General features: G+C 40.3%; 1 protein-coding gene across 2 annotated transcripts; it reads left to right on the forward strand.

Moving 5' to 3' along the window:
• Positions 1-267: 267 nt before the first annotated feature.
• LOC110510421 (oocyte zinc finger protein XlCOF6-like) lies at positions 268-16,089 on the forward strand. Of its 2 annotated transcripts, XM_021591773.2 has the most exons (3): positions 268-541; positions 11,808-12,257; positions 13,195-16,089. In XM_021591773.2, exons 1-3 carry the CDS (start codon positions 376-378, stop codon positions 15,144-15,146), a joined length of 2,568 nt encoding a protein of 855 aa, XP_021447448.2. In that variant the 5' UTR covers positions 268-375; the 3' UTR covers positions 15,147-16,089. The 2 variants fall into 2 exon arrangements, with proteins under 2 accessions (XP_021447448.2, XP_036843119.1); XM_036987224.1 differs by lacking the exon at positions 11,808-12,257.
• Positions 16,090-16,703: the final 614 nt, after the last annotated feature.

Genomic DNA, 16,703 nt, shown 5'->3' on the forward strand with positions numbered 1-16,703 from the left:
TCCCTTCTGACCTAATGCGGCTCATTGACGATATTGATTTAATCTTGTATAGAGTAATGATATTCAGTCGACTCCCGATTTTAATAATTGATTCTCCCAGATCATCCTATACTTATGATAACCACCGTTTGTCGACATGTAGTCGTCGTTTGCTTTTACTACTGGTCTGTAGGCTGCCTTGCACAGTAAACCTCCATCCAGCTGGGGGCGCTGCTGACCCCTCACTAGGACCATTGAGTTTTCTAAAAAATGATTTCACTACAACACGGAAGTAGGATTGGAGATGAGTTTGTTGGTTTTGTATTCCTTTTGTGGAGTAAAGAAAGACATATCGACTGAACTAAATAGGCTACCCAAACACCCAGTCCACTGAAAATGTCTAAACTACAGTTGTTGAGTGTGTTTTTAAATGATCGTTTAACGCCGGCTGATGTGGATATTTTCGGTGCAGTTGAGAAAACGGTAGTGGAGTACCAGGAGGAGAATGATCGGCTACGGAGACTGCTGCGGATCACACCGGAGATAAAACTATGTAGAACAGGTTCGTAAACGTATTAAATTATACCTATAGCTAGCTATAGTTCTACTCAATTAATGAAACTTGTAAGAGATCACCATTTCAACAATTTTAAGAATTATTCTTTTTAATTAGTTTTAATGTTACAGTTGTCTTTGTGACGAAAAGCGGATTGAAATAGCGTACAGTTGCTATCTGCACTCAGTTACGTCTAACGGGAGCTAAGAGCCTATTTATACTTGACTCGAAAATGTGGTCGCGACCCCTCCAGAGGCACACACAGGCCAGATTAGTTTTTTTGTTCACAACTGTTGTCTAGTTTGTCTCTTTTTAAAATATTTTTATGTAGTAGTTTGTTTTAAACTCAATATCGTTAGCCTAAATGCTAAGGGTTTGAGACGCTTATCAACCTGTTTAAAGGCCACATTCTAGAATCCACATCTTCACAAGTTTTTAAAGGGAACATTCTAGAATTCACATTTTCACAAGTTTTTAAAGGGGACATTCTAGAATTCACAACTTCACAAGTTTTTAAAGGGGACATTCTAGAATCCACATCTTCACAAGTTTAAAGGTGACATTCTAGAATCCACATCTTCACAAGTTTTTAAAGGGGACATTCTAGAATCCACATCTTCACAAGTTTAAAGGTGACATTCTAGAATCCACATCTTCACAAGTTTTTAAAGGGGACATTCTAGAATCCACATCTTCACAAGTTTAAAGGGGACATTCTAGAATCCACATCTTCACAAGTTTTTAAAGGGGACATTCTAGAATCCACATCTTCACAATATTTTAATATGGACATTCTAGAATCCACATCTTCACAGGATGGGAGATGGGTCATAGTAATTGTTAAACTTGACAATTATATTTTCATCATCTGTAATGTGTATGGACACATGCTTCCTATAAGACTCCTTTTTGCCCGACTTCCTAGAAAATGAGAATGTTTACTCAAAACAAATACTCTAATTTTAATGAAACACCCGATGGGATCTGCTGATCGTTTTCCTCCTAGAACGAGTCAAAGCTCTCAAAATAGCAATGTCGTCACAACATTATGCAATAATCTCTCTGTTGTTGATGCCTGGTATTATTTCAATCCGGATGCTAAGGGTCATACCTGGACCAACAAAACTATGTCACGAAAATCTAGAATAGATGTAATCCTAATCTCCCCCGTTTTGTTACAAATGTAGATCATCTGTTGGCTCCCTTTTCTGATCCTCATTTGATTTCTCTGAATTTAAAAGCTACTAAAAAAAAAAATCTAACTGTATTCAAGGATATTACATTTAAACAACACATTTCTTAAAGATCCTATTTTCATCGGAAACATCAAATCGTTAGCCAAAGATATATCTTTTTTTGCAAGAGAAGATTTGGGTCCAGGAAGTAGAATTCTTCAAATATAAAGTCAGAGTTGTAGCCATTTAAATGTGCCAAATAGCTGAAGCATCTGAAGAATCTTAGAGGAAAAACGTTTTGATGAGCGTGACAGATTATCTTTCTGTAGAAAACTATCTCAAGAAGAAGAGTCTATTTTGTAAAAAAATATATACTTATTTACCTTTTTTGAACACTACCCCTGTTTTTGACATGAAGGATATAATATATATATATATATATAATATGTATATAATATAATATGTGTATATATAATATATATATATAATATGTATATAATATAATATGTGTATATATAATATATATATATATATATATGTATATAATATAATATGTGTATATATAATATATATATATATATATGTATATAATATAATATGTGTATATATAATATATATATATATAATATGTATGTAATATAATATGTGTATATATAATATATATATATATAATATGTATGTAATATAATATGTGTATATATATATAATATATATATATATAATATGTTACTATTGCAATGACAACAAGACCATTGAAATGATTGTGCTTTTTTAAAAATGTTTTATTCTTGTTGCTGAATACTTTATACACAAACAAAAATTCCACAATTCTATACCAGAATTTACAAATGTTTTAGATTTGAATTTAATTATCTTGTAAAAACATTTATCCTTAGTAAACAACAAGAATAACATATTCCTGGATCATTGAGATTTTTTTTCAGAGTGAATACAATTGGACTAGAAATGTCATATGTAAAAAAAGAAAATATAATATTTTTATATATATACATTTTTTACAAATATTATTTAGTATTTTTCTGTTTATACCTGTCAAATAATAATAATATTGTTATTATTAACATGTTTGATGTAGGGATGTAGGTCATTGATAAACATATTTTTTTTAAAGGCCAAATTGATCTCTGTACATCTTTCAAATTTTGTGACAATGCGGATGCCGCCATATAGCTCCGCATTGACATGATTGGTTGACGGTAGGTGAGGGCGGGACGTCCTGTATAAACACAAACCCACTTCCTTCACAACAGCTCTGCGTTGTTCCGCGACGCGTAAGAAGTATAAATGCCCTGACATCTACAGAGGCCATATCACCGTAAATGCGGCACGGCCCAATGCAGATGTCGGTTTGACAAATGAATATTTACTTTAGATGTGCAACGGTTCGATATGCAATAGTTTTAATCTGTACTTGCATACGACGTAGTTTGCGCGGTACATTTTCAACCAACCTTTTACTTGCCGATACTTCCTTAATTCTCATCTGGAATGTAATGATTTTTTTTATTTATTTAACCTTTAATTTTGACAGGGAGTCAATGCTGAGACCAAGGTCTCTTTTTCCAGCTGAGCCCTCTATAGCATCACAATAAACATCACATCATTTTCATTAGTAATTTAGCAGACTCTCTTATCCAGAGTGTCTTACAATTAGTGCATTTATCTTAAGATAGCTAGGTGGGACAACCACATCTCACAGGCATAGTAAGTACACTTTTCCTCAAAATAGTTATGAGCAAAGAGCTGGGGGGTGGGGGGGGTCAAGTTCAACTGTTTGAGGAAAGTTTTAATTTATATATATATATATTTTGGGGGGGTATTTAAGATTACAATACACATACAATAAGCATATTAAACTACACATTCATATACGGCAGGTAGCCTAGTGGTTAGAGGCAGGTAGCCTAGTGGTTAGAGGCAGGTAGCCTAGTGGTTAGAGGCAGGTAGCCTAGTGGTTAGAGGCAGGTAGCCTAATGGTTAGAGGCAGGTAGCCTAGTGGTTAGAGGCAGGTAGCCTAGTGGTTAGAGGCAGGTAGCCTAGTGGTTAGAGGCAGGTAACCTAGTGGTTAGAGGCAGGTAACCTAGTGGTTAGAGGCAGGTAGCCTAGTGGTTAGAGGCAGGTAGCCTCGTGGTTAGAGGCAGGTAGCCTAGTGGTTAGAGGCAGGTAGGCTAGTGGTTAGAGGCAGGTAGCCTAGTGGTTAGAGGCAGGTAGCCTAGTGGTTAGAGGCAGGTAGCCTAGTGGTTAGAGGCAGGTAGACTAGTGGTTAGAGGCAGGTAGCCTAGTGGTTAGAGGCAGGTAGCCTAGTGGTTAGAGGCAGGTAGCCTAGTGGTTAGAGGAAGGTAGCCTAGAGGTTAGAGGCAGGTAGCCTAGTGGTTAGGCAGGTAGCCTAGTGGTTAGGCAGGTAGCCTAGTGGTTAGAGGCAGGTAGCCTAGTGGTTAGAGGCAGGTAGCCTAGTGGTTAGAGGCAGGTAGCCTAGTGGTTAGAGGCAGGTAGCCTAGTGGTTAAATCAGACTGTAGCCTTGTCTCAGCCAGGTCAGCAGGGGGGGGGGGGGGGGGGGGGGGTAATCAGACTGTAGCCTTGTCTCAGCCAGGTCAGCAGGGGGGGGGGGGGTAATCAGACTGTAGCCTTGTCTCAGCCAGGTCAGCTGGGGGGGTAATCAGACTGTAGCCTTGTCTCAGCCAGGTCAGCAGGGGGGGGGGGGTAATCAGACTGTAGCCTTGTCTCAGCCAGGTCAGCAGGGGGGGGGGGGTAATCAGACTGTAGCCTTGTTTCAGCCAGGTCAGCAGGAGGGGGGGGGGGGTAATCAGACTGTAGCCTTGTCTCAGCCAGGTCAGCAGGAGGGGGGGGGGGAATCAGACTGTAGCCTTGTTTCAGCCAGGTCAGCAGGAGGGGGGGGGGGGGGGGGGGTAATCAGACTGTAGCCTTGTCTCAGCCAGGTCAGCAGGAGGGGGGGGGGGAATCAGACTGTAGCCTTGTCTCGGCCAGGTCAGCAGGGGGGGGGGGGGGGGGTCAGACTGTAGCCTTGTCTCAGCCAGGTCAGCGGGGGGGGGGGGGGGGGGGGGGGGAATCAGACTGTAGCCTTGTCTCAGCCAGGTCAACGGGGGGGGGGGGGGGGGGGGGTCAGACTGTAGCCTTGTCTCAGCCAGGTCAGCAGGAGGGGGGGGGGGGGTCAGACTGTAGCCTTGTCTCAGCCAGGTCAGCAGGAGGGGGGGGGGGGGGTAATCAGACTGTAGTCTTGTCTCAGCCAGGTCAGCAGGAGGGGGGGGGGGGGGTAATCAGACTGTAGTCTTGTCTCAGCCAGGTCAGCAGGAGGGGGGGGGGGGGGTAATCAGACTGTAGTCTTGTCTCAGCCAGGTCAGCAGGAGGGGGGGGGGGGGAATCAGACTGTAGCCTTGTCTCAGCCAGGTCAGCAGGAGGGGGGGGGGGGGAATCAGACTGTAGCCTTGTCTCGGCCAGGTCAGCAGGGGGGGGGGGGGGGGGGGGGGGTCAGACTGTAGCCTTGTCTCAGCCAGGTCAGCAGGGGGGGGGGGGGGGGGGGGGGGGGGGGGGGAATCAGACTGTAGCCTTGTCTCAGCCAGGTCAACGGGGGGGGGGGGGGGGTCAGACTGTAGCCTTGTCTCAGCCAGGTCAGCAGGAGGGGGGGGGGGGGGTCAGACTGTAGCCTTGTCTCAGCCAGGTCAGCAGGAGGGGGGGGGGGGGTAATCAGACTGTAGTCTTGTCTCAGCCAGGTCAGCAGTCAGGGCAATTGAGTACATAATAGTATAATCCACTTATGATGAAATGTACCACTTTTAACAGATTGACCAATAGCATTTATCTAAACAGTGAAAAGAACAGGTCCTTCAGAACACCTTGATGTACTGAACCCCATCAATCACCACGAGTCCTGTCACTGATATAGTCCTGAAACCATGAAGAGGCGTCAGACCTCAGGCTTATCGAGGACAACTTTATTCAATTAAATAGCGTGATCAACAGTATCAAAAGCTTTAGACAAGTCCACAAACAAAGAAGCACATGTCATTTTACTGTCTAAAGTATTGAGATTCTCAGTGGTTGCTGTAATAGTGCAGGACTGATTGGATGCCCAGAACTGAACCCTGTTTGGATGCCCAGGCCTAAACCCTGATTGGATGTCCAGGCCTAAACCCTGATTGGATGTCCAGACCGAAACCCTGATTGGATGCCCCGGGCCTAAACCCTGATTGGATGCCCTGGGCCTAAACCCTGATTGGATGCCCCGGGCCTAAACCCTGATTGGATGCCCTGGGCCTAAACCCTGATTGGATGCCCCGGGCCTAAACCCCGATTGGATGCCCAGGCCTTAACCCTGATTGGATGCCCAGGCCTAAACCCTGATTGGATGCCCAGGCCTTAACCCTGATTGGATGCCCTGGGCCTAAACCCTGATTGGATGCTCAGCCCTAAACCCTGATTGGTTTACACTGAAAATACATTTATCAGATAACAAAAGAGCAAAGTTGTACATTTTACCAAGAATTCTAGAATCTTATCTCGACAAAGAATCCTTGGAATGGGGTGAAAATCATTAAGATCTCTACCATCCCCGTCCTTACGGAGAGGTAGAACAACAGCTGATTTACATACTTTAGGAATATTTCCTGATAACAAATAAAAAAATAATAAAATAAATAAATAAATATTAAACAAATAAATAATAATAAAGTGGGTTATTGAGTCAACAATGATGGGTGCTGCACACAAATTGGTCGGCTGCTGTGTATTTCTTGTTGTCTATTGCTAGCAAAGCAACCAGGACTTGTTTTTCTGTAAATAAGCCGAAAAAAAGAATTGCTTTGACTTATCATTTCTCAGATCATTCAGCAGGTTTCTCCTGTCAGCGTCCCAGCCCAATATCACTGTGAATAGACTTAGAAGTTATTTCAATGAGAGACAGCCCGCTGAAATAAAATGGTGACTCAATTCATCAATGATGACATTTTTCCCCCGTGATGAGACCAGTGTCTGAATTCATATGTTGTGGCAGAGAGGACGAAGTAGGACCCTTCAGGGTGATAGTTTTTTAAAGGGATCAAATCATATTTGGGGTGAAATGCCCCTTACAATTTGTGTCTGAAGGCCCATGGTGTCAGAATCTACAATGAATTATTGTTTACTTCAGCCTAGAGTTAGCATAATTAGCTAGCAGTGTCTAAATCCATGAATGGAAACGGTCGGACCAGGAATACAGTTTACTTCAGCCTAGAGTTAGCATAATTAGCTAGCAGTGTCTAAATCCATGAATGGAAACGGTCGGACCGCTACTGGAAATGCTGCATTGCAAGTTGAAACTTCCTCAAAAACACTTCAAACTAAGTTTGATATTTGGTGGCGGTAGCAGGGATGTTGTTTACATACATACTGCTGAACTAAATCACTGTGAAACGGTGACTTAGAACTGTAATTAATTCCTGACGTAGCCACAGAGCATTAGGTGCCTCTTTTATGAACCCCAAAACATTTTTCACACAAAACTCAGCATTTATCAAAACATGAACTTGACTTGAGAATTATCCTCGCCAACTTTCGACCATGAATATACGCTGTTTTCTAGTGGTGTGTGTATCTGCATTACAAGAAAGCAAAAGCCTTGTGCCTCTTATTCATTTCAACAAATTAAACGGTTAGCTAAATATAACAACGAGATGGAATAATTTGCTGTTAGTGAGAACAGCTAAAACCAATTTATTTATCTTTGCATTGTAAAATAATTAGAAAGGCATCTACAGTGGAAAGTATTCAGACCCCTCGATTTTTTTTTCTTCCTAATTTTGTTACATTACAGCGTTATTATAAAATGGTTTAAATTGTTTTTTTCTCCCGTCAATCTACACACACTACCCCATAATGACATCACAATACCCCATAATGACATCACCATACCCCATAATGACATCACAATACCCCATAATGACATCACAATACCCCATAATGACATCACAATACCCCATTGTTAATGTAATTTAATTATGCCAATGTGCTTTCATCAATTGAAAACCCTATTTTATGAGAATTTATAAGATTCTTGTTTGCATAAAATAGACGCAGACCAGTCTGACACTTAACCACGAGCAACAGTTTATATACAGATCATGACGTCATTTCATTGCTTTTACAGAATCCCCTCCTCTCGACCGGGACAAAGTGAGGAGAAAAGTTCATTCTAACTTACTAACACACTCCCAGGTAACTTTTGACCCCTCAACATTATCGATCACCACTGAGCTGACAGTTCTAATTAACAGAAAACCTAGGAATGCATTCACTGCCTTATCTAAAAACCCCAGAGCTAAGTTTCTGTAGGTTCAACGCTAGGTTAACGACCTTATGTGTTTACACAGTCCCCAACCCATTTGTTTCTTCCTAGTTGGAAGTGTTAAAAAGTTGGAAGTGACGCCCCTAGTGTTCATCAACTTTAATTACTCCTTGTCCGTGTCACACAATCCCTTCTTATGAACTCATATTGTTAATCAGATATAATAAAACAGAGTATGTTTACTTAGTTACAATTCTATTTAAAATGGGGATATTGTTTATTTATTTATTCATAATAATTCCAACACCCATAATGACAAAGCAAAAACAGGACCTCAAGACTGGTCGAGAGAATGCCAAGAGTGTGCAAAGCTGTCATCAAGGCAAAGGGTGGCTACTTTGAAGAATCTCAAATATATTTTGATTTATTTTAACTCTTGTTTTTGGTTACTCCATGATTCCATTTGTGTTACTTCATAGTTTTGATGTCTTCATGATTTATTCTACAATGTAGAATAGCATACCCTACATTATTCCCTACATTATTCATCTCATATGTATATACTGTACTCTATATCATCTACTGCATCTTTATGTAATACATGTATCACTAGCCACTTTAACTATGCCACTTTGTTTATATACTCACCTCATGTACATACTGTACTCGATACCATCTACTGTATCTTGCCTATGCTGCTCTGTACCATCACTCATTCATATATCTTTATGTACATATTCTTTATCCCCTTACACTTGTGTCTATAAGGTAGTAGTTTGGGAATTGTTAGCTAGATTACTTGTTGGTTATTACTGCATTGTCGGAACTAGAAGCACAAGCATTTCGCTACACTCGCATTAACATCTGCTAACCATGTGACCATTAACATCTGCTAACCATGTGACCATTAACATCTGCTAACCATGTGACCATTAACATCTGCTAACCATGTGACCATTAACATCTGCTAACCATGTGACCAATAACATCTGCTAACCATGTGACCATTAACATCTGCTAACCATGTGACCATTAACATCTGCTAACCATGTGACCATTAACATCTGCTAACCATGTGACCATTAACATCTGCTAACCATGTGACCATTAACATCTGCTAACCATGTGACCATTAACATCTGCTAACCATGTGACCATTAACATCTGCTAACCATGTGACCATTAACATCTGCTAACCATGTGACCATTAACATCTGCTAACCATGTGACCATTAACATCTGCTAACCATGTGACCATTAACATCTGCTAACCATGTGACCATTAACATCTGCTAACCATGTGACCATTAACATCTGCTAACCATGTGACCATTAACATCTGCTAACCATGTGACCATTAACATCTGCTAACCATGTGACCATTAACATCTGCTAACCATGTGACCATTAACATCTGCTAACCATGTGACCATTAACATCTGCTAACCATGTGACCATTAACATCTGCTAACCATGTGACCATTAACATCTGCTAACCATGTGACCATTAACATCTGCTAACCATGTGACCATTAACATCTGCTAACCATGTGACCATTAACATCTGCTAACCATGTGTATGTGACAAATAACATTTGATTTGATTTGATGTAGAAAATAGTACAAAATGAAGAAAACCCGTGGAATGAGTTGGTGTCTAAATGACTTTTGAGTGGTACTGTATGTGAATAAAGTACTGTATGTGAATACTGTATGTGAATAAAGTACTGTATGTGAATACTGTATGTGAATAAAGTACTGTATGTGAATACTGTATGTGAATAAAGTACTGTATGTGAATACTGTATGTGAATAAAGTACTGTATGTGAATACTGTATGTGAATAAAGTACTGTATGTGAATAAAGTACTGTATGTGAATAAAGTTCTGTATGTGAATAAAGTACTGTATGTGAATAAAGTACTGTATGTGAATAAAGTACTGTATGTGAATAAAGTACTGTATGTGAATAAAGTACTGTATGTGAATAAAGTACTGTATGTGAATAAAGTACTGTATGTGAATACTGTATTGTGAATAAAGTACTGTATGTGAATAAAGTACTGTATGTGAATAAAGTACTGTATTGTGAATAAAGTACTGTATTGTGAATAAAGTACTGTATTGTGAATAAAGTACTGTATGTGAATAAAGTACTGTATTGTGAATAAAGTACTGTATTGTGAATAAAGTACTGTATGTGAATAAAGTACTGTATGTGAATAAAGTACTGTATGTGAATACTGTGTGTGAATAAAGTACTGTGTGTGAATAAAGTACTGTATGTGAATAAAGTACTGTATGTGAATAAAGTACTGTATGTGAATACTGTGTGTGAATAAAGTACTGTATGTGAATAAAGTATGTGAATACTGTATGTGAATAAAGTACTGTATTGTGAATAAAGTACTGTATGTGAATACTGTATGTGAATAAAGTACTGTATGTGAATAAAGTACTGTATTGTGAATAAAGTACTGTATGTGAATAAAGTACTGTATTGTGAATAAAGTACTGTATTGTGAATAAAGTACTGTATTGTGAATAAAGTACTGTATGTGAATAAAGTACTGTATTGTGAATAAAGTACTGTATTGTGAATAAAGTACTGTATGTGAATACTGTATTGTGAATAAAGTACTGTATGTGAATAAAGTACTGTATTGTGAATAAAGTACTGTATGTGAATACTGTGTGTGAATAAAGTACTGTATGTGAATAAAGTACTGTATGTGAATAAAGTACTGTATTGTGAATAAAGTACTGTATTGTGAATAAAGTACTGTATGTGAATACTGTATTGTGAATAAAGTACTGTATGTGAATAAAGTACTGTATTGTGAATAAAGTACTGTATGTGAATACTGTGTGTGAATAAAGTACTGTATGTGAATAAAGTACTGTATGTGAATAAAGTACTGAATGTGAATAAAGTATGTGAATACTGTATGTGAATAAAGTACTGTATTGTGAATAAAGTACTGTATGTGAATACTGTATGTGAATAAAGTACTGTATGTGAATAAAGTACTGTATTGTGAATAAAGTACTGTATGTGAATAAAGTACTGTATTGTGAATAAAGTACTGTATTGTGAATAAAGTACTGTATTGTGAATAAAGTACTGTATGTGAATAAAGTACTGTATTGTGAATAAAGTACTGTATTGTGAATAAAGTACTGTATGTGAATACTGTATTGTGAATAAAGTACTGTATGTGAATAAAGTACTGTATTGTGAATAAAGTACTGTATTGTGAATAAAGTACTGTATTGTGAATAAAGTACTGTATGTGAATACTGTATTGTGAATAAAGTACTGTATGTGAATAAAGTACTGTATTGTGAATAAAGTACTGTATGTGAATACTGTGTGTGAATAAAGTACTGTATGTGAATAAAGTACTGTATGTGAATACTGTATGTGAATACTGTATGTGAATACTGTATGTGAATAAAGTACTGTATGTGAATACTGTATGTGAATACTGTATGTGAATAAAGTACTGTATGTGAATACTGTATGTGAATACTGTATGTGAATACTGTATGTGAATACAGTATTTCCGTTTTATTTTTTGCACAAATTTCTAAAAACCTGTTTTCGCTTTGTCATTGTGGGTTATTGTGTGTAGATTGCTGAGGATTTACTTTAAAACATATATATATATATATTGTTGAATAAGGCTGTAATGTATACTTCCCGAAAGCACTGTAGATCAGAGATCTATAATTGAAGTGTTCTATTTAATTCTGTAGTATATAAATGACCTCTGCTCCTCCTCTCCTTCTCTCCAGACTCCCTGCAGCTCTCTGTCTCTGAAGAGGAGGTTCCCCCTGAGCAGCAGCACTGTGAGCTGGAGTGGAGCCCCAGTCTGGGACAGAAGGACCCAGAGACCATACAGATTAAAGAGGAACAGGAGGAAGTCAGGACCAGTCAGGAGGAAGAGCAGCTTCAAGGGCTCGTTGATACCAAAGACTCCATATTCACTCCTTCCTGTGTGAAAAGTGAATGTGGTCAGATGGACCCATGTCAAGAAGCCGTACTAGCTGAACACCCAACTCTCAGTCCACTGAAAACATCTAAACTACAGTTGTTCTGTGTGTTGTTAAATCAATGTTTAACGGCATCTGCTGCTGTAGAGATTTTTGGTGCAGTTGAGAAAACGGTAGTGGAGTACCAGGAGGAGAATGATCTGCTACGGAGACTGCTGCGGAGGACACCAGAGATACAACTATGTAGAATAGGTTCGTATGTAGATCTACTGATACTAAGCTATAGTTCTACTAAATTAATACACCTTTTAGGCTTTCAGACAATTTTAAGTAGTAGCTTTTAAAAAATCATTTTGCTGTGATTGGATAAAAGTTACACTGACGTGCCAATGCTTGGACAGCATCGTCACACATTTTTCCATTGACGAATGTTGAATAAAATTCTATTTGAATTTACTCTATTTCTAGAAAGTTCCTCCTTGTGTTTCCCTTCTGACTCCATGGAAGTAATTCGACGTCCATTTTGTTTTAGCTGAGGACGATGATTTGGTAAAAATGTGAAACGTTTTTAATCTAGAAACAATTGATCCTTGATTGTAATAAAGGGTTTGGAAACCTCGAACATAACAAATTCATCATTTTCCTAAATAACTTTTAAAAATACAAAAGATACACTTTTTAATAGTTTTTTTTAAAACACAAACCAAGGTTTTGTTTATTGGTTATACAGCAGGACTTATGTCCACGTGGGCAGCGGTGTGTTCCATAATGTGAATGAGAGTAAATACCTAGCTAACTTCACTCAGACATGTTTAAAGGCTGTGTTTAAAGGCTGTGTTTAAAGGCTGTGTTTAAAGGCTGTGTTCTGTATTTAAAGGCTGTGTTTAAAGGCTGTGTTCTGTGTTTAAAGGCTGTGTTTAAAGGCTGTGTTTAAAGGCTGTGTTTAAAGGCTGTGTTCTGTATTTAAAGGCTGTGTTTAAAGGCTGTGTTCTGTGTTTAAAGGCTGTGTTTAAAGGCTGTTTTTAAAGGCTGTGTTTAAAGCCTGTGTCGCTCATAGACATCCATGCCAAAAAAGCATGTTTACAATTTATTTTTTAAATCCTAGAGATCTATAATTCACCTGTATGATTTGTTCTATTTAATTATGTGGTTTATAGATGACCTCTGCTCCTCCTCTCCTTCCCTCCAGACTCCCTGCAGCTCTCTGTCTCTGAAGAGGAGGTTCCCCCTGAGCAGCAGCACTGTGAGCAGGAGTGGAGCCCCAGTCTGGGACAGAAGGACCCAGAGACCAAACAGATTAAAGAGGAACAGGAGGAAGTCAGGACCAGTCAGGAGGAAGAGCAGCTTCAAGGGCTCGTTGATACCAAAGACTCCATAGTCTCTCCTTCCTGTGTGAAAAGTGAATGTGATCAAGAGGACCCACTTCGGTCCTTGACTCTTCCCCAAACCCAGACTGTGGAGAACAGAGAGAGAGACTCTAAACCAGTGGATCTCACACCTTTTGTCACTGTGACCCACTTAAATGGTCTTGACCTTCCAGATAATGACAGCAATGCCTCCAGACGCAGCTCAGCCGTAAGCAGCTACCCAGTAGGACTTGACAGCAGCCCACCATTGGATCCCAGTCCACCATTAGATCCCAGTCCACCATTGGATCCCAGTCCACCATTGAAGAAACACTGTTCCAAACCCAACACCACATCTAGAAAAACTCACCACTGCCGTGACTGTGGTGAATCTTTTGCTCTGAAAGCTGATCTGCAGAAGCATGTGACTCTCACCAAGAAGAGACCCAGTGAATGTGTCTTCTGCAATGAACACTACAAATCCACCTGTAAACTGAAGGCCCACGTCCGACTCTGTCACGGTGTGAAACCTTTCACCTGTCCTGTTTGTGGCAAGGCCTTCAAACTAAAGAAATATCTGTCCAGACACATCCGGATGCACACAGGAGAGAGATCATTTATCTGTGGCGACTGTGGGAAGAGCTTCTATCGCAAGGAGAACCTAACTATGCATATACGGACTCACACAGGGGAGAAATTATTCAGCTGTGGTGACTGCGGGAAAAGCTTCAGTATCAAGAATAACCTAACCATGCATAAACTGATTCACACAGGAGAGAAACCATTTAGTTGTGGTTACTGTGGGAAGAGCTTCAGTCAGAAGGGGGACCTAGGGAGGCATATATTGATTCATACAGGGGAGAAACCGTTTAGCTGTGATGACTGTGATAAAAGTTTCAGACACAAGGGGTCACTAACCAAACATATATGGACTCACACGGGAGAGAAACCGTTTAGCTGTGGCGACTGTGGGAAAAACTTTTATCGTAAAGAACACTTAACCGTGCATCTACTGACTCACACAGGAGAGAAACCATTTATTTGTGGTGACTGTGGGAAGAGCTTTAATCAGAAGGGGTCCCTTAAGGCACATATATTGATTCACACAGGAGAGAAATTATTTATCTGTTGTGACTGTGGGAAAAGCTTCAGTCTGAAGAAGCACTTAACTGTGCATATACTGACTCACACAGGAGAGAAACCGTTTAGCTGTGGCGACTGTGGCAAAAGCTTCAGTCAGAAGGCCCACCTAAATAATCATATACGTACTCACACAGGAGAGAAACCATTTATCTGCTTTGACTGTGGGAAAAGTTTCAGTCAAAAGGGGGTCCTAGGGAGGCACATACTGACTCACACAGGGGAGAAATCATTTAGCTGTTGTGACTGTGGGAAAAGCTTCAGTCTGAAGGACCACCTAAATAAGCATATACTGACTCACACAGGAGAGAAACCCTTTAGCTGTTGTTACTGTGGGAAAAGCTTCAGTCAGAAGGGGGTCCTGGGGAGACACATACGGACTCACACGGGAGAGAAACCATTTAGCTGTGGCGACTGTGGGAAAAGCTTCAGTCAGAAAGTGGTCCTGGGGAGACACATACGGACTCACACAGGAGAGAAATCGTTTAGCTGTGGCGACTGTGGGAAAAGATTTAGTGTCAAGAGAAACTTAATCAAACACAAACTGACTCACACAGGAGAGAAACAACATGGCTGCTCAGTCTGTGATAAAATATTCACTCAGAAGACTAATCTGTTGAGGCATGTCAAAAACAACCACAAAGAAAGTAAATGAGGTCACAGAGAGGAGACTAAGAGTATTGAGCTACACCTGTGGACCAACTGAGGACATAGACACAGAGAGGGGACTAAGAGAGTATTGAGATACACCCGTGGACCAACTGAGGACATAGACACAGAGAGGGGACTAAGAGAGTATTGAGATACACCCGTGGACCAACTGAGGACATAGACACAGAGAGGGGACTAAGAGAGTATTGAGATACACCCGTGGACCAACTGAGGACATAGACACAGAGAGGAGACTAAGAGAGTATTGAGATACACCCGTGGACCAACTGAGGACATAGACACAGAGAGGGGACTAAGAGAGTATTGAGATACACCCGTGGACCAACTGAGGACATAGACACAGAGAGGGGACTAAGAGAGTATTGAGATACACCCGTGGACCAACTGAGGACATAGACACAGAGAGGGGACTAAGAGAGTATTGAGATACACCCGTGGACCAACTGAGGACATAGACACAGAGAGGGGACTAAGAGAGTATTGAGATACACCCGTGGACCAACTGAGGACATAGACACAGAGAGGAGACTAAGAGAGTATTGAGATACACCCGTGGACCAACTCTAACTGGTCTTCCTGATCCTGCTCAGTCCAATAATGTCACAGTAATGATATAATGTATTTATGTTGGCTGTTGCTGCTTTGTTCATGAAAAAGGGCCAATCTGCAGTTCAGACAACAACGGGTAAACACCTAAGGGATGGGGTTGGAGAAGTGTAAAACACTAAAATGCATAGATTGATAAATGGAGGCAAGATGTCAAACTATTGAGCTAATGTATACCATTTTCCTGTAGCTACTTGTTCATTTTGAAAGGGACAAACATAAGTGTACACTACAAACAGAAGTGTACACTACAAACAGAAGTGTACACTACAAACAGAAGTGTACACTATAATGTATGATTTGGCAAGTTAGTCATTTAACTTAGGGTTAGGCCAGCTCTAGTCTTTAGTTCAGTGGGGATGTTGCCTGTAACCCATGGTTTCTGGTTGGCGTATGTACCTACGGTTTGTGTGGACGATGTTGTCGACGCCCTTATTAATGAAGTGTCGGATGAATCCCTGACGCTTGGCTGCAACCCTTCTAAGCCCGTGCTGCCCTTCAGGCCCTAGACTTTTTACGCTGACGGAAACATAGATTATCCCAGATACTACTCCAGCTGCTGTCTGCATCTGACTGTGTGTTTCTCTCGTAGTCTGAGAGCATCTGGTCGTCGCGGTGGTGGCACAGGGATACTCATTTATCCTAAATGGAGTCCACTGGTTCCAATCACACATGCAATTAAAAGGTTTGAGTTTATGCCGCGACCGTTTGTAGTAGATGGTGGCATTCTGTCATTGCACCACACTATCACAAGGAGGAGTTAGAACGCTGATTTATCTGTAGTCTAAACTGTGACAGAAATTGACTATATTTTCCTGAATAAATGGATGTGTTTTCAGTCTGAGAGTCTCTCTTCTCTGGCACTAGAGCCCTGCATCAGGCAACAACAAAAACAAACAATTGCTGACGGGTGGTGCTGGAGTTAAGAGAGAAC

Source organism: Oncorhynchus mykiss, chromosome 9 (genome assembly GCF_013265735.2).
Source record: "Oncorhynchus mykiss isolate Arlee chromosome 9, USDA_OmykA_1.1, whole genome shotgun sequence".
Taxonomy (NCBI): Eukaryota; Metazoa; Chordata; class Actinopteri; order Salmoniformes; family Salmonidae; genus Oncorhynchus; species Oncorhynchus mykiss.

Bases quoted from the DNA above. Each gene is read 5' to 3' on its own strand.
- LOC110510421 (XM_021591773.2), top strand. From the start codon at position 376: ATGTCTAAACTACAGTTGTTGAGTGTGTTTTTAAATGATCGTTTAACG. The intron at 542-11,807 runs GTTCGTAAACGT...CCTTCTCTCCAG, and splicing joins GATAAAACTATGTAGAACAG to ACTCCCTGCAGCTCTCTGTC. The intron at 12,258-13,194 runs GTTCGTATGTAG...CCTTCCCTCCAG, and splicing joins GATACAACTATGTAGAATAG to ACTCCCTGCAGCTCTCTGTC.